This window comes from Schistocerca gregaria, chromosome 9 (assembly GCF_023897955.1).
Source record: "Schistocerca gregaria isolate iqSchGreg1 chromosome 9, iqSchGreg1.2, whole genome shotgun sequence".
Lineage (NCBI taxonomy): Eukaryota > Metazoa > Arthropoda > Insecta > Orthoptera > Acrididae > Schistocerca > Schistocerca gregaria.
In genome coordinates this window covers 221,171,121-221,190,627 of record NC_064928.1, presented here as the reverse complement: position 1 = coordinate 221,190,627, position 19,507 = coordinate 221,171,121, and the positions used below count along the sequence as shown (strand labels likewise).

Here is a 19,507-nt window from a genome sequence, read left to right as displayed (position 1 = left end):
CTGAGCTCACAAGCCCTCTTATCTGTGCTGTGGAAGCTGTACAATCCGACAGTGCTGCCCTTACAATACAATGATCCTGGAACATGTCTATGCTATGTGGATGTCCAGAAACTCATCTAAGGGTGTTTGAATGTTCACGAGTTCACAGATACCAGTATTGTTGCACAACTGATGCAGCACATATAACTTGCACAGCTGTTCTCTAGGACCATCCTTCCACTTGGGAGACCAAAATTTGACCCCTTTTCGAACTCACTCAGTTGGCTGTACGAAGCACAAGTGCATGTCCATGTCATGGTTGCTTGCTTTTTCACACATTTGCACCACACTGAACCTCCTGGCTGTGAGCATTCCCTGTTAAAGGACAGACACAGATGGTACTCTGGTAGCCATGCCACTATGCTTCCTGTTGGTGGACGATGTTGAAACCATTATCAGTAAATCCACTATGCTCCAGGTGGCATATGCCATGATCAGAACAAAATTGATGTCATCTTTCCAGGAGATCAATTTTTTGTGGCAGTGTATAAAGTAACTGATTAGATTACAATATTTAAAAAAAATGAGCCCAAATTACCCATCCACACCTTGATATTGCAAGGGTTAAATCACTGATTTAATAGTCAACTTGGATGTGATGCCTTTATTCACAAAGGTTTCCCTGTCAGAGCCCTTACTTGGCAAAAGTTTTAGTAAAGAGGTCTCAGCTTTATTTAGACCTGTTATGATCTCGACATACTTTATATTTAGTAATGAATTTTTTGAACAGACTGATGGTGTCACCTTGGGTAGTCACCTGTCACCTTTGGAGTCCAATTTGTTTATGGAGAACTCTGAGGAAAAGACGCTGGAAACTGCTAGTCTGTAAACCACAGTAGTTTGAGGCTATGTTCATGACACATTCATAGTGTGGCTCTGTAGTGAAGATAAATAACAAGAATTTTAAAACCATTTGAACCCCATCCATTGGCAAATCCACTTCACAATGGAAATAAAATAGGAGGGATAGGAGGGTTACCTTCTATTTTTATATTTTGGTTCAGCCTAAAGATTGTAGTACTTTGGTATGTGTGCTATATCAGAAGCCAATGCATGCTGATCTTTATTTTCAAACAGCTGCCACTGTACTTCCCAGGCAATGAGTGTTCTCAGAACTTTAATACCCAGAGCACATTTCATTGCTGATGAGGGCAGTCTGCAAAAGGAACTTCTACACTTAAAACAGCTTTTGAAGGTAATGGATATTCTCCACAGCAGATACAAAGGAACTATGAATAAAACCAAAAATCGGCCTAAGGAATACAAAAGACGACAAAGAAAAGTTTTAATTCATTTTTTCCTACCATCGGCGGGAAGCTATCAACAAAAATATGACAGATTCTAATCTAGTCTAAAATAAGTGTTTGTTCTCCCTCCATTGAAGACAGCAGCATTCTTGGCTTCCACTAAAGATAATTTAATGCTACTGACTGCTTGGGTTTAAAAGTTCCCCTGAGTGTGTGGTCTTTCATATGTCAGGCAGGTGGTTCATACAGTCCTTGAAAAGTTCATGGAACATTTCAGGTACACCTGCCTCATACAGCCCAATACCCCCAGCCTTGGCAGAGCAATACATTGTCACTTGTCACTCTATGCTGTACAAAAATGTCGAACTCCTTGTATCAAATTCATCTTTTTGGGACACGGCAGTGAAAGAAGCAGTTGAAATTCATTTGATGAATAATTTTAAATATATACCAGTTTAAGGTCCGAATCGAAAATTTAATTTAATAAACTTTCAAAGGCTTTGCTACAGTGTAACTCAGAATTATACATTGACTTCCCAATGTAGATCAACCACATAACCAAAAATGAAACTCATGCATCTTTGCTGTCAGTCAACACCTCCGGTGCTTGTATATCTATAGCCACATGCAGATTGGAATGGTCCATGGGTTTAAAGGGATGGGACAAGTGTAGGGCCAGTCTTCTGAAGATGGCCAAATGGTACACAGCTGAAATATTAGAAGAAGAAGAAGGATTTATGCTCTGTAATTTAATGGAGAAACTGCTGAGTCATTCAGTGGTATAATGACTGCAGTAAAAAGATTTCCAAGTTTTTGAGTTTTCAAGTATTCAATTAAATAGTTACATTTCTCCTTCTTCAGTTCTTTGGTTGGCATTTATATCAATTTCCATCTTTAATACAATTCAACCTTTACTGCAGTAACTTGCCATCAATGGCTCTGCTCAACCACATGTACAATTCTATACATAATACTGCTTAAAAAAATTACATATTGCAAATGCCTAAAGATAATATTCACAAGTCATAAAAGGGGATCTTGTTACAATTATTCTTTAATACAATTTGCAGTGAATGTCAACGACCTTGTTAGAGTAAACTTTTTACATCCAGATTTTAACTTTTAAATAGAAGTAATTTTATACTTGGGCCACATATCACAAAGGGTCTTTTATTTGACTTTAGTGGCATTAATAACAATATTTTTGTGAAAATGGAAGGAATTTCAGTTATTTTGAATTACTGACTCTAACAATAAAAAAAATTTCAGAAAAAATAATGGTTACAAATATATTACAACTTGCAGTTTTGGTGTACAAACTTGATATTTAATTTCATATAGTTCATGCTATGAAAAACTCTCTTCAGTTTACAACATAGTTTTTCATACATTTTTATGATCACATATGTTCAAGAAAAAGTCTCATTTTTAATAAAACAGCATTGAAATTGTATTCACATTTTTGAGAAATGTCATTTTTTGTCTTAATATATGAAATTTTCAGATATTTGAAATAAATATTCAAGAATTTCGTGAGTAAGCAACATACAAATGCAACAGTATTTTCTATTGATACATGTGTATATTAATATAATTGACCTGGTAGTATTAAGCAGTGAAATGCTGATCAGGTGTATTGTGTTCTTCTCTAAAATGAGTGTGGCATTAGTGGATCAGCTTTTATGCTAAAATGAGTGTGACAGTGTAGTTCTGTTGCAGAATCAATGAGCACTTCTAAAAGATTTAAGTATGCAGTTGTCACACCAATAGTGCTGTGACATTGTGATAACTACTTTGGCTAGTATATAATGTAAAATATTTTGTGTTGTGTGAACATACCACAATCTAGATCACATTTTTTTTTACTCTAATGGGCATCTTCACATCTAATATAAAAAGAGGATGGTAGCAGTCCACAGTACCATCTGTTTGACAAGTGCTCACTGATTCCAGTGACCGATGCTGACATTGTTTCCATAGTTTTCTTCTGATGGTGGCCTACTGAGGTGTAAATTGGTAGTTGCAATAAAAGCCCATGCTGTAAGCTGTGCTTTGTTCATTAAATTATAAAAAAGATCACTGTATCTTCCTGGTGACACTATGCTGTATATTTCAGATGGACAGTACATAATGTGCTGCTCACATAATGCAACTCCCCTCCCGTGTAAGGACATCAGTGTTGGCTGCTACCCAGTTAAAATACCAGAGGATGATGAGTTTTACACAGAAAAAGGAGTAAAGTGTATGAGTGTCGTGAGGACAATGAAGACGTACACAATGGGAGGATACTTGGGCCCTGCACAATCAGTACGTATGGCTCCACATGCACATCTTCACTTGCTATTAGATCTGGTTACTAACTGTCACTTTGTGTTTCAGGTTAGCTCTGCAAGCCACTATCTAGATGCTTCTTTCATGTATGGATCTGATGAGAGGCATGCAACTAGAATAAGGGAATTCAGTGGAGGGCGACTTACGACACGGGTCCTTGTTGATGGCAGAAAAGTGTTGCCCCAGGTCAGCGACTCAGTAGCCTCTTGCAGTGTGCCCTCTGATGAAACATGCTTTCTTGCTGGTGAGGATGGCCTCATTTCTAACTTCAGTTCATATGTAATTACCTAAAATTCTTCTGTCGTAGACGGCAAGGGACTTGCAAGGGTCAACTGAACTGACAGACATCTATAGTTAGGTAGTTTAATGTTCCACAGGTCATTTTGTATGATAACTCATAATGGTGTGGAATGAGTCATTTTACTTTCACATTTAAAATTAATAAATGTGGCTGCAAACTGAATATATAGGACACACAGATGTGAGTAAGTAATTCCTAATGACCGCCTTTTATACATAATAATAACAGGAATTCTTCTACAGAACAGAAGGACTTTTCAAGGAGAAACCTTTTCAATTTGATCTCAAATATTACTTTGCTGTCCGTCAGGAGGTAAAAAGTTTTTGTTGGAGCATTGTGCACCCCTTTAAGTGCTAAAGACAACTTAATATGGATTAGTGAATGTCATTTTTTTAGGTATTGTAATTATGTACTTCATTGTTTGTTTTGAACTGTAGTGGATTATTTACAACAAACTTCATGTGACAATAAATATACTGGGAAATAGCAGTTAGAATGCGCAACTCCTTAAACAGATGTCTACAAGATGATTGTGGATGTGCACCACAGCACATTTTTGAGCAATGAAGACTTCCTTTCTTAAAGATGAGTTACTCCAGAAAATTACAGAACAAAAATATGCAAACTATATCATCTTACTTATTTGTCTTTTCCCAGGATCTGCAGTGATTCTAAGTACAAGTGTAGCTGATATATGTTGTTTTACAAGTTCCAATATGTGCCTTTTCCAGTTTAAATTGTAATCAATATGAACACCTAAGAATTTTTAAGTTTCCACCCTATATCTTATTTCCTCACCATGTGCTACACTTATCATTGATGCAGTGCTGACAATATTAGATGAGTTTCATTATTTGGGCAGCGAGGTAACTGCCAGCAGTAAACATAAAGAGGACATAAAATACAAGCTGGCAACAGTAAGAAAACTTTTTATGAAAAAGAGAAGTATTTGAATATCAAATATGAATTAAAGTGTTGAGTAGTCTTGTCTCCAACTATTTGTGTCGTACATAGGTGTACATGCAAATGAAACATGAACCATGTACAGTACAGATAAGAGTAGATGAGAAGCTTTTGAAGCATGTCATTACAGAAGAATTCTGAAGGTCAGATGACTACATTGGGCAACACAGGTAGAGGCACCAGATCAAACTAGACCAAAAAGGGTCTCATGATACAACTTGACTAAGAGAAACATAGGCTGATAATGACACTTCCTGAGGCAGCAAGGTGTAGTTAACAGGTAATAAAGTGAGACTTGTATGCAGATTGTAGATGTGGTTGTGGAGTGAAAATGCAAAGGGACAGCCACAGCTAAACTGACACCAGCCAAACCTTATGTACTGATGGACTGGAAGTGTAGCCAATGCAAACTGATGCATGAAGCGGTGTAAATAGCAGTGCTACTGGACAGAGGATGTCCAGAAACAGATGATTTACAATTATGAATCTTGCTGAGCCCTGTGGCATTCCATTGCAAGTGTCACATTTCGTGAGTGCTCGGAGAACTTTATGTGCCATCACGTGTAGTGTTAACAGCGAAGCATCGAGGAAATACTGTTACAGTATGTGGCTGTTTTTTGTAGTTAATGTGTGGTATCTTTATTCCACTTGAGAGAATGCTTGATGTGGAAGTATGTGAGTACAATTTTCAGCATTACATGATTTTGTACAATACAGGAAGAGTTCGGACATGGAACCTGTTTGTACCAGCAGCACAATGCACCGTGTCATAAAGCTGCATGTGTGGGGCAATGGCTTGAGTGCAATAACATTCCTGTAATGGACTAACCTGCCTAGAGTCCTTGTCTGAAATCAATGGAACACCTTTAGGATGAATTATAACATCCACTTCACTCCAGAGCCCAGTGTCTAACATTGCTATCTTCCTGGCTCTGGGTGTTGAGGAAGAATGGGTAGCCATTTCTCCACAAACATTCTGACACCTCTCATTAAAAGTGTCCCCAACAGAGTTGAAGCCACCATAAAGGCACAGGAAGGACAGAGTCCATACTAATATCCACTAATAGGTGTCTGGATACTTTTGAGAATATAGTGTACACTCAACACAAACAAAAGCAAAATGGGATAATGAAATGCACTTGAATTAAATCGATGCTGAGGGAATTAGATTAGTAAATCGGACACTTAAAGTAGTAAATGTGCTTTGCTATTTGGGAAGCATGGTAACAGATGATGGTTGAGGTAGGGAGGGTATAAAATGTAGACTGGCACTGAGAAGAAAAACATTTCTGAATAAGAGAAATTTATTTACATTGAGTAAAGATTTAAGAATCAGGAAGTCCTTTCTGAAAATATTTGTATGGAGTGTAGCCATGTATGGAAGTGAAACATGGATGATAAATAATTTAGACAAGAAGAGAATATAAGCTTTTGAAATGCATGCTGCAGAATAATGCTGAAGATTAGATGTGTAGATCACATACCTAATGAGGAGGTACTGAATAGAATTGGGAAGAAGAGAAATTTGTGGTACGACCTGACCAAAAGAAGTTATCAGTTGGTAGGACACATTCTGAGACATCGAGGGATCATCAATTTAGTACTGGAGGGAAGCATTTGGGGTAAAAACTGTAGAGGGAGACCAAGAGATGAATACAGTAAGCAGATTCAGAGAGACATAGGTTGCAATAGTCACTCAGATATGAAGAAGCTTGCATAGGATAGGGTATCTTGTAGAGCTGCATCAAACCAGCCATCAGACTGAAGACCACAACAACAACAACAACAACAATAACAACAACAACACTTTATAACTTTGCTAATTCTTAACGGCCGTGGGTATCTAGATTCACGTGGTACAAAATCGTTAGTATGACTTGGCACTAGACTCCACGAATTCAAATACGCCTTCTCCATACTTCCTTTGGATCCAGACTTTATGTAGGCGCAGGCTAAATTAAAACTACTTCTATTTATTGATGTTTCACCTTAAAAATCATTGCATGTTATTACACTCACATTTGTTGTTGTGGTCTTCAGTCCTGAGACTGGTTTGATGCAGCTCTCCATGCTACTCTATCCTGTGTAAGCTTCTTCATCTCCCAATACATACTGCAGACTACATCCTTCTGACTCTGCTTAGTGTATTCATATCTTGGTCTCCCTCTACAATTTTTACCATCCACACTGCCCTCCAGTTCTAAATTGGTGATCCCTTGATGCCTCAGAACATGTCATACCAACCAATCCCTTCTTCTAGTCAAGTTGTGCCACAAATTCCTCTTCTCCCCAATTATATTCAGTACCTCCTCATTAGTTATGTGATCTACCCATCTAATCTTCAGCATTCTTCTAAACCACCACATTTTGAAAGCTTCAATTCTCTTCTTGTCTAAACTATTTATCGTCCATGTTTCACTTCCATACATGGCTATACTCCATACAAATACTTTCAGAATCAACTTCGAGCACCTAAATCAGTACTTGATGTTAACAAATTTCTCTTCTTCAAAAATGCTTGCATTGCCATTGCCAGTCTATATTTTATATCCTCTCTACTTCGACCATCTTCAGTTATTTTGCTCCCCAAATAACAAAATTCTTTTACTACTTAAAGTGTCTCATTTTCTAACCCAATTCCCTCAGCATCACCAAACTTAATTCGACTACATTTCATTATCCTCATTTTGCTTTTGTTGATGTTCATCTTACACCCTCCTTTCAAGACACTGTCCATTACGTTCAACTGCTCTTCAAAGTCCTTTGGTGTCACTGACAGAATTACAGCGTCATCGGCAAACCTCAGAGTTTTTATTTCTTTCCATGGATTTTAATGCTTACTCCAATTTATTCTTTTGTTTCCTTTACTGCTTGCTTAAAATACAGATTGAATAGCATTGGGGAGAAGCTACAACCCTGTCTCACTCCCTTCCCAACCACTGCTTCCCTTTCATGTCCCTCAACTCTTACAACTGCCATCTGCTTTCTGAACAAATTGTTAATAGCCTTTGTTCCCTGTATTTTACCCCTGCCACCTTCAGAATTTGAAAAAGAGTATTCCAATCAACACTGTCAAAGGCTTTCTCTAAGTCTACAAATGCTAGAAATGTATCTTCGTCTTTCCTTAATCTTTCTTCTAAGATAAGTTGTAGGGTCAGTATTGCTTCACATGTTCCAACATTTCTACGGAATCCAAACTGATCTTCCCCAAGGTTGGCTTCTACCAGTTTTTCCATTCATCTGTAAAGAATTTGCAGTAGTATTTTGCTGCTGTGACTTATTAAACTGATAGTTCGGTAATTTCACATCTATCAACACCTTCTTTCTTTGGGATTGGAATTATTATATTCTTCTTGAAGTCTGAGGATATTTCGCCCTGTCTCATACATCTTGCTCACCAGATGGTAGCGTTTTGTCAGGACTGGCTCTGCCAAGGCTATCAGTAGTTCTAATGGAATGTTATCTACTCCCGGGACCATGTTTCGCCCCAGGTCTTTCAATGCTCTGTCAAACTCTTCACGCAGTATCATATCTCCTATTTCACCTTCATCTACATCCTCTTCCATTTCCATACTATTGTCCTCAAGAACAATGCCCCTGTATAGACCCTCTATATACTCCTTCCACCTTTCTGCTTTCCCTTCTTTGCTTAGAACTGGGTTTCCATCTGAGCTCTTGATATTCATGCAAGTGGTTCTCTTTTCTCCAAAAGTCTCTTTAATTTGCCTGTAGGCAGTGTCTATATTACCCCTCATGAGATAAGCCTCTACATCCTTACATTTGACCTCTAGCCATCTCTGCTTATCCATTTTGCACTTCCTGTCGATCTCATTTTAAGATGTTTGTGTTCCTTTTTGCCTGCTTCACTTACTGCATTTTTGTATTTTCTCCTTTCATCAATTAAATACAGTATCTCTTCTGTCACCCAAGGATTTCTATTAGCCCTTGTCTTTTTACCTACTTGATCCTCTGCTGCCTTCACTATTTCATCCCTCAAAGCTACCCATTCTTCTTCTACTGTATTTCTTTCTCCCAGTCCTGTCAATTGTTCCCTTATGCTCTCCCTGAATCTCTGAACAACCTCTGGTTCTTTCAGTTCATCCAGGTCCCATCTCCTTAAATTACCACCTTTTTGCAGTTTCTTCAGTTTAATCTACAATTCATTACCGATAGATTGTGGTCAGAGTCCACATCTGCCCCTGGAAATGTCTTACAATTTAAAACCTGGTTGCTAATGCACTGTCTTACCATTATATAATCTATCTGAAACCTTCTAGTATCTCCAGGGTTCTTCCATGTATACAACCTTCTTTCATGATACTTAAACCAAGTGTTAGCTATGATTAAGTTATGCTCTTCACAAAATTCCTACCAGACGGCTTCCTCTTTCATTTCTTAGCCCTAATCCATATTCTCCTACTACGTTTCCTTCTCTTCCTTTTCCTACTGTCGAATTCCAGTCACCCATCACTATTAAATTTTCATCTCCCTTCACTACCTGAATAATTTCTTTTATCTCATCATACATTTCATCAATTTCTTCGTCATCTGCAGAGCTAGTTGGCATATAATCTTGTACTACTGTAGTAGGCTTGGGCTTCGTGTCTATCTTGGCCACAATAATGCACTCACTATGCTGTCTGTAGTAGCTTACTCACACTCCTATTTTCCTATTCATTATTAAAGCTACTCCATTACCCCTATTTGATTTTGTATTTATAACCCTGTATTCACCTGACCAAAAGTCTTGTTCCTCCTGCCACCAAACTTCACTAATGCCCACTATATCTAACTTTAACCTATCCATTTCCCTTTTTAAATTTTCTAATCTACATGCCTGATTAAGGGGTCTGACATTCCATACTCCTATCCATAGAATGCCAGTTTTCTTACTCATGATAACGACATCCTCCTGAGTAATCCCCACCCAGAGATCCAAATGGGGGACTATTTTACCTCCAGAATATTTTACCCAAGAGGATGCCATCATCATTTAATCATACAATAAATCTGCATGACCAGTGTACACATTTTGAAATTCTGGAAGTAGCAGGGATAGAATACAAGACACAAAAGGTTACCCACAACTTGTACATAAACCAAACTGCAGTTATAAGAGGTGAAGAATATGAAAGTAGTTGAGAAGGGAGTGGAATAGTGCTGTACCCTATCACCAAGATTATTTAATCCATATATTGATCAGACTGTGAAAGAAACCAAAGAAAACTATGAAAAGGTAATTAAAGTTCACAGAGACAACATAAAAAATTGAGGCTTGCTGATTACATTGTAGTTCTGTCAGAAATTGCAGAGGACTTGGAAGAACCATTGAATAAAGAGGGATTTTAAGATGATCACCTACAAAAGCGAAACAAGGGTAATGGAATGTAGTCAAAACCAATCAAGCAATACTCATATATCACAAACATCCACATTTAAACTTTTTAACAGATGATTTCTCAAATATATGTGCTCTACAGTCAACTTGTAAAGCTGATTCTGAAAATTATGTCTGTTTTGTTCTATCACATTTGGATATTTTACAAAATATGATATAGTTATAATAGGAAAGTTCACAGAAAAACAGAGCCATTGTGTGTGTGTGTGTGTGTGTGTGTGTGTGTGTGTGTGTGTGACAAAATTAGTTTCTTTAGACAAAATACGATTACATGTGGCCACAAACTACAGTGACTAAATTCTAGGATGGAACTGTTTGTCCAGGTGATGACCGTGTGAACCAGAACCCACTCGTGGCCTTGGAGACAATTTTGTTTGTGCGAGAACACAACCGAGTGGCTGACCAGTTGTCTGCTGTGAACCCACACTGGAATGATGAGAAGCTGTACCAGGAGGCTCGCAGGATTGTTATTGCTGAGTATCAACACATAGCTTACACGGATTTCCTGCCACGGTTAATAAGTAAGTGTTATTTATAAATGTTATATCTGTCAGAGCAGTATCTACTCTCTCTTCTCCCACTTAATTCTTCTAAATGTCCTTTCTTTTTTCTTTTTTCTCTTGATGTTTATGTTACTCATAGTTTAAAATACTCAAATGATCAAAGTTGGATCCACAATTATGTTCACATATGGGTGCAATTAATGCATCACCACCTTTTGTATGGACACACCCTACACAGGAGGGACTATACCTGAATCTATTTACTTATTTCTTCATGTCCCCTGCATTTATACAGGGATGAATTTGCCATGGATGTGGACCACATCAAGATAATGATTGCACATATTTAGATAACTCAGTTACATTTTAGTACTCAATGGATACTACATTACTAGAAAGAAAATAATAAATGATTATTATCTTTCCTCTTCAAATAGGACATGTTCAGAACAGTTTGGTGGCCATAGTTGTCATCATAGTAGCGGAAATCAGTTAAGTGATACTATATACAATAAAAACGTCTGAATGAAAAGAACATGATCTGCATAAAATACTTAAATCAACATTTGACAAATCATTATCTCCACTTTTCAGTAGTGAAATTTTCAAACAGTTTAGGCATAGTTGTTATACTACATGATAATCAGTTCAGAGATTCAACGTAAAATAAAAATAAAAACACACACACACACTACATCGTGTTTGAATGCCTATAACATGATCTACACAAAATTCTTGTATTCACATTCGCAACTATGAAACTATTTAGCTGTATCTTTTCTTTGGTAAGTTTTCATACACAAATTCCTCAACAGAATGGAATAAGTTTTTCAAGATAAATTGGCATAATATGTTTCTAAAAGGAATTCACTATTCTTTAAGTACTTATGCTCACTGGTAAGAAGGCTGAAAATGTTTGCAGCAGTATACTTGGTACCTCTCTGCCCCAGAAACAGATTTTTTAAATTATGCTGTGTCTTGTTCTTATGTCTAGTGTCATGCAAGTGAACTGGTGAGTTTTCAGGGACAGTGGGGTTCTTTTTGAGAAAACTCACTAGAGGAAAAATGTGTTGAGTAACAGCAGAAAATGTTATTGGATGTATTCTTAAATGATTTCCAATTTTTTCACTAAGTCTTTTTCTGGATAACTGTTCCTGAAAGAAAGAGGAGGGAAATAGCTACAGACACAGTTGCAACCATCATTGCAGAAACAAAACAACAGCAGTTTGTACAATACAAAGAGAAACAGTCATGACAGATTTAGAATGTTTCATCAAAACATATCAAATTTTTAAAAAAGAAAAATAAGCTTCTCATAATACTGGTTATTGAAAAACCTACAGAAATTTCCACAGATGTGGTATCCATAAGAAAACATCATTTGGATGTCAAATCAGTCAAACAGACACTCCTAGGTATGTACAAGTTAGTATCACTTTATTGTAGAAATGTAATGAGAAATGGGTGAGAGTCAATATACACTGAGGTATAAAAAGCCACGGGATAGTGATATGTACATATACAGATGGCAGTAGTATGAAATAGACAAGGTATAAAATGGCAGCACAGTGGTGGAACTGACATTTGTACTCAGGTGATTCATGTTAAAGGTTTCTGTTCAGATTATGGCACACAACTGCAATTATCAGATTTAGAATGTGGAATAACAGTTGAAGCTAGATGCATTGGACATTCCATTTTGGAAATCACTAGAGGCTTAAATATCCAGAGATCCACAGTGTGCTGAGAACACCAAATTTCATGCATTACCTCTCACCACAGACAATGCCATGGCTGATGGCCTTAACTTAACGATGAGAGCAGTGGTGTAGAGTTGTCAGTGTTAATAGACAATTACTGATCTATGAAATACCTGCAGAATTCAATGTGTGGTGTACAATGAATGTATATGTTAGGACAGTATAGTGAAATTTGGCATTAATTGGCTTTGGCAGCAGACAACCAACACGAGTGCCTTTGCAGATAGCACAACTTCACCTGCAGCACCTCTCCTGAGCTTATGATTATATCTGTTGGACCCTTTGTGACTGGAAAACAGCTGCCTGGTCAGATGAGTCCTGATGTCAGTTGGTAAGTGCTGATGGTAGGGTTTAAGTCTGGCACAGACACCACAAAACCATAGACCTAAGTTGCCAACAGAGCACTGGAGCAAGCTGGTGGTAGCTGTGTTTACATGGAATGGACTGGGTCCTCTGGTCCAAGTCAACTGATTATTGACTGGAAATGGTTATGTTCAGCTAACTGGAGACCATCTATAGCCATTCATGAACATCATGTTTATGAACAACAATGGAATTTTTATGGATGACAGTGTGACATGTCACTGGGCCATAGTTGTTCATGATTGGTTTGAGGAACATTCTGGACAGTTTGAGTGAACAATTGGGTCCCAGATCACCTGATATGAATTCCATTGAACATTTATGGGACATAATTGAGAGGTCAGGTTTTGCACAAAATCCTGCATGGGCAACACTTCAGCATTTATGAACAGCTATAGAGGCAGAAGTCTCAATATTTCTGCAGGGGACTTTCTACAGCATCATAAGTCCATGCCATGTCCAGCTGCTGTGCTACGCACTACAAACAGGAAATCCAACTTGATGTTAAGATACCCCATAACTTTTGTCACCTCAGTGTATAAAAAAGTGTAATAAAGCACTAGGCCATAGATCAGTGAGTACTGAATTGAACAGGTCCTTGAGTGATGTCCTTCAGTAACAGACTGGTTAACAAACAAGGCAGCAGTTCTGACTGTCTGTAGTCCCTGGCAGGAAACACCTTAAACATCATTAAGAAAGCAGGGAGGTTTGCTAGTAACACTTTGTCTAAATACCCAAGAAGTAATGCATGGAGATTTCAATACTGACTTCATCTCAGATAATCCTGATTGAGGGCATCTACAGTTTCTGATGTCCATCTTCGTTTTGACCTCACAGGACTGAAGGATATGGTACTTCAATGATTTTTAAATCTGTCTGCCTTCAATGAAATAGATATGAGCCCCATAATAAATGGTTTGTCTGATTGTGATGGTCAAATGGCAGCAATAAAGCATCCCCATCTATGAGGTTTAACCAAAAAAAAAAAAAAAAAAATTCAGAGACTGGTACAAGTTGACTCAGTTACATTTTTGAGATAGAATTAACAAGGTGAGTAATGGGAAGTAGTACACCTATGATGTACAGTCAATGACAAATTTAATTTTTTTCTGTAAAATATTCTTACATCTTTATTGCAGTTTTGTTTTACAAAAAAAAGCAAATTATTGTGGAAGCTAAGAAAAATGACAAGAAACATCTGGAACCAAAGTAACTTATATTAGCAAGAGAGAGCGTTATTAAATGCAGAGGGATAAGTCTAACGAATACTTCAAAATAGGCCACAGAGAGTGACCATGCTGTTTGAGGCGCCACATCACGTATTGCGCAGACCCTGCCGCTGGAGGTTCGACTCCTCCCTCGAGCGTGGGTGTGTGTTGTTCTTAGTGTAAGTGAGTTTTAATAGTGTTTAAGTCTAGGGACAGATGACCTCAGCAGTTTGGTCCCTTAGGAATTCACACACTTTGAACATTTGGACATCAAACCCCCCCCCCCCCCCCCCCAACAAACAATATAGCAAAATTCTTCAGTATTTAATCAAAAAGACAGTAGTCATGTACTAACACAAAAAATTCCAAATTCCAAAACCAAGGGAAAAATGGACAATTTCAGATAGATTATATAATGGTAAGACAGAGATTTTGAAAATATATTTTAAACTACAAAACATTTCCATGGGCAGATATGGACTCCAGGAATAAGTTATTGGTTATGAACTGCAGGTTAAAATGAAAAAACTGCAGAAATTAAGGAGGTGGGAACTGGATAAATTGAAAGAAAGAGGTATGTAAGAGCTTCAGAGGGAGCATTAAGCAATAGTTGGCTGAAAAATTGGAAAAGAGTACAATAGAAGATGAGTGGGTAGCTTTAAGTAATGAAATAGTGAACATGGCACAGGATCAAATGAGTAAAAAGGTGAGGCATTGTAGAGATGTTTGGATAACAAATAAGATATTGAATTCAATTGAAGACTGGGGAAATATGAAAATTCAGTGAATGAAGCAGGTGAAAAGAAATACAGATGTCAAAAAAATTAGATTTATGGAGTGAGGTAAATGACTAAACAGGAATGGCTAGAAGACAAATGGAAGACTGTAGAAAGTTGCATAACTAGGGGAATGATAAACGCCACCTGTAAGAAAATTGAAGAGACCTTTGGAGAAAAGAGAAACAGCTGTACGAATATCGTGGACTTGCATGGCAAGCCGAATGGTAAGCAAAGAAGGGCAAGCTGAAAGGTGGAAGGAAATGAAGCTGGAGGCAATAGCATTAGCATTGAGTCATCAACAGACACACAAAAGGGAACTAAAACTCTGTCAGATTTCAGAAGAATTCGGTGAATGATAGTACAAATTCACACACAGAGAAACACACACTTGCATGGGCTTATGTTGCAATGAGGGGGTGGGGGTTATGGTAGAGATGGAAGCTGAAACAAGCAGGATAGGTTGGAGGTGGGAGGTGGGTAGCTAGTGGCTTGGAGAGAAACAGCAGGAATGCAGGACACGAAAGCAGGAGGGAGGGGTGGCAGGAGCACAGGCTAGGCATGTGACACATGGGTACCACAGGGGAAGGGGTGCAGTACCTGAAGATGGCATGGAGTCATGGATTAGGAGAGGGTGACTGTGACATGACAGAGGAGGGAGAAAGGGAAAACTCTCTGGTAAAGGGTAAGAAGACAGTTGGTTTGAAATTAAGGCTAGGAGGATTATGGGAGTGAAGGATGTATTGCAATTATAACTCCCTGCTACATAGTTTAGAAAATCTGGTGCTGGAGGGGAGGATCCAGATGACATGGGTACTTGTGGTGTACTCGGCATGGCATTTTGCCACAGCATGGTCAACTTTGTTCTAAGCGACAGTTTGGCAGTGGCCATTCCGGTTGACAGTGGGTTGGTGGATGTGTCCACATGAAATCCTTTGCTGGTACACGGCTGTTTTCATAGGAGGCACTATCTCTGATGGGTGTATAAGGCTATGACAGGATTGTAATAAGGTTTCCTGGGTGGTTGAAATGGGCAAGTCTTGCACTAGGATCTCCTCCAGAGATATGAGCCATGTGGCAAGGATATGAGAGTGGGAGTCACATAGCGATGGACTCGGATGTTGTGTATGTTGAGTGGATAACAGAATACCACTTTTTGAGAAGGGAGGATCTAGGCTAGGATTGTGTATGTGTATGTGTTTGTGTGTGTGTGTTTGTCCTCTAACTAATGAAAGCATTTCGTCCAAAACCTAGCAAAGTTTTATACTCTATTGTGTGTGTCTTTTGATAGCTAAATGCCTCTGCTGTTTGATGAGTGGTTTCTCTTTACCCTTACATTATTCACACCTGTAAGAAGTTCTCTTGCATATTTACACCATGAGAACAACTTAACAGAGCACTGAAACACACCAAGAGCCATGGTGTAGACAACATTCGTGCAAAGTTTCTATGATACCGGAAGAGTCAGCCACAACGAAACTACTCCATTTAGTGTACAAGATACATGAGATGGGCAAAATACTCATCGACTACATGAAGAATGTAATAATTCTACTTCTAAAGAAAGCAGGTGCTGGCAGGTGATAATATTATCAAACCATCAGTTTGATAAGTGATGGTTACAAAATACTGACACACATTACTTACAGAAAAATGGAAAAAAACTGATAGAAGCTGACCTCAAGGAAGATCACTTTGGGTTATGGAGAACTGTAGTAACACAAGAGGCAATACTGATACTGTTATTTATATTAGGAAATAGATTTAAAAAACTTTCATTAATTGTAGATTTTGGCAATTTTGGCTGGAATATGTTCTTTGAAATTTTGATGCTAGCAGGGATAAAAAACAGAGACCAAAAGTTTATTTGCAATTTGTGTGGAAACCAAACTGCTGTTATAAAAATCAAAGGACATGAAAGACAAATAGTTGTTCAGAAGAGGATCAGACAGGGTTGTAGCCTATCCCTGATGTTATTCAGTCTATACATTGAGCTAGCAGTAAAGGAAACCAAGAAGATATTTGGAAAAGCATTTAAAGTTCTTCAAGGAGAAATAAAAATTATGAGATGTGTCACTGACTGCAATTTTATCAGAGATGGAAAGAACTTGTAAGAGCAGTTTAATGGAATGGGTAGTGCTTTGATTAGAGGTTTTAAGATGAGCATCCACAGAAGTAAGATAAGGGTAATGGAATACACTCAAATTGTATCAGGCAATACTGAGAGAATTTGGCTAGGAAATGAGATACAAAAAGCAGTAGATGCAGTATATTACACTCCTTGAAATTGAAATAAGAACACCGTGAATTCATTGTCCCAGGAAGGGGAAACTTTATTGACACATTCCTGGGGTCAGATACATCACATGATCACACTGACAGAACCACAGGCACATAGACACAGGCAACAGAGCATGCACAATGTCGGCACTAGTAAAGTGTATATCCACCGTTCGCAGCAATGCAGGCTGCTATTCTCCCATGGAGACGATCGTAGAGATGCTGGATGTAGTCCTGTGGAATGGCTTGGCATGCCATTTCCACCTGGCGCCTCAGTTGGACCAGCGTTCGTGCTGGACGTGCAGACCGCGTGAGACGACGCTTCATCCAGTCCCAAACATGCTCAATGGGGGACAGATCTGGAGATCTTGCTGGCCAGGGTAGTTGACTTACACCTTCTAGAGCATGTTGGGTGGCACGGGATACATGCGGACGTGCATTGTCCTGTTGGAACAGCAAGTTCCCTTGCCGGTCTAGGAATGGTAGAAAGATGGGTTCGATGACGGTTTGGATGTACCGTGCACTATTCAGTGTCCCCTCGACGATCACCAGAGGTGTACGGCCAGTGTAGGAGATCGCTCCCCACACCATGATGCCGGGTGTTGGCCCTGTGTGCCTCGGTCGTATGCAGTCCTGATTGTGGCGCTCACCTGCATGGCACCAAACACGCATACGACCATCATTGGCACCAAGGCAGAAGCGACTCTCATCGCTGAAGACGACAAATCTCCATTCGTCCCTCCATTCACGCCTGTCATGACACCACTGGAGTCGGGCTGCATGATGTTGGGACGTGAGCAGAAGACGGCCTAATGGTGTGCGGGACCGTAGCCCAGCTTCATGGAGATGGTTGCGAATGGTCCTCGCCGATACCCCAGGAGCAACAGTGTCCCTAATTTGCTGGGAAGTGGCGGTGCGGTCCCCTACGGCACTGCGTAGGATCCTACGGTCTTGGCATGCATCCGTGCGTCACTGTGGTCTGGTCCCAGGTCGACGGGCACGTGCACCTTCCGCCGACCACTGGCGACAACATCGATGTACTGTGGAGACCTCACGCCCCACGTGTTGAGCAATTCGGCGGTACGTCCACCCGGCCTCCTGCATGCCTACTATACGCCCTCGCTCAAAGTCCGTCAACTGCACATACGGTTCACGTCCACGCTGTCGCGGCATGCTACCAGTGTTAAAGACTGCGATGGAGCTCCGTATGCCACGGCAAACTGGCTGACACTGATGGCGGCGGTGCACAAATGCTGCGCAGCTAGCGCCATTCGACGGCCAACACCGCGGTTCCTGGTGTGTCCGCTGTGCCGTGCGTGTGATCATTGCTTGTACAGCCCTCTCGCAGTGTCCGAAGCAAGTATGGTGGGTCTGACACACCGGTGTCAATGTGTTCTTTTTTCCATTTCCAGGAGTGTATTTGTGCAGGAAAATAACTGACAATCATCAAAGAGAGTTGATACAAAATTCTGACTGGCTATAGCAAGAAAAAATTTGTAAAAAGGTAAATAATAATTTGTTAACATGGAACATAAATTTAGATGTTAGGAAGAAGTCATTTCTGAAGGTATTTATGTGGAGTATAGTCTTTTACAGAGGTGATATTTGGATCATAAACAGTTCATAAAAGAAAAGGAAAGAAGTTATAAAAAGATGGTACGACAGAAGAATGTTGAAGATTAGATCACCTAGAATTAGTGGAAGAAAGACTGGAGAGCAATTTGAACATTTACATTTAGTTAAATTCATACAATATACACTCCTGGAAATGGAAAAAAGAACACATTGACACCGGTGTGTCAGACCCACCATACTTGCTCCGGACACTGCGAGACGGCTGTACAAACAATGATCACACGCATGGCACAGCGGACACACCAGGAACAGCGGTGTTGGCCGTCGAATGGCGCTAGCTGCGCAGCATTTGTGCACCGTCGCCGTTAGTGTCAGCCAGTTTGCCGTGGCATACGGAGCTCCATCACAGTCTTTAACACTGGTAGCATGCCGCGACAGCGTGGACGTGAACCGTATGTGCAGTTGACGGACTTTGAGCGAAGGCGTATAGTGGGCGTGCGGGAGGCCGGGTGGACGTACCGCCGAATTGCTCAACACGTGGGGCGTGAGGTCTCCACAGTACATCGATGTTGTCGCCAGTGGTCGGCGGAAGGTGCACGTGCCCGTCGACCTGGGACCGGACCGCAGCGACGCACGGATGCACGCCAAGACCGTAGGATGCTACGCAGTGCCGTAGGGGACCGCACCGCCACTTCCCAGCAAATTAGGGACACTGTTGCTCCTGGGGGTACCGGCGAGGACCATTCGCAACCGTCTCCATGAA

The 19,507-nt window shown here is 39.7% G+C and overlaps 1 protein-coding gene across 1 annotated transcript in view; it reads left to right on the top strand.

Moving 5' to 3' along the window:
- LOC126292016 (peroxidase-like) overlaps positions 1 to 19,507 on the top strand; it is a 607,040-nt gene that overhangs the window by 544,119 nt on the left and 43,414 nt on the right. The window contains exons 8-9 of the mRNA XM_049985808.1: positions 3,804 to 3,861; positions 10,603 to 10,800. Of these exons, the coding sequence (XP_049841765.1) occupies positions 3,804 to 3,861; positions 10,603 to 10,800 (256 nt within the window). The remainder of the gene's footprint in view (positions 1 to 3,803; positions 3,862 to 10,602; positions 10,801 to 19,507) is intronic.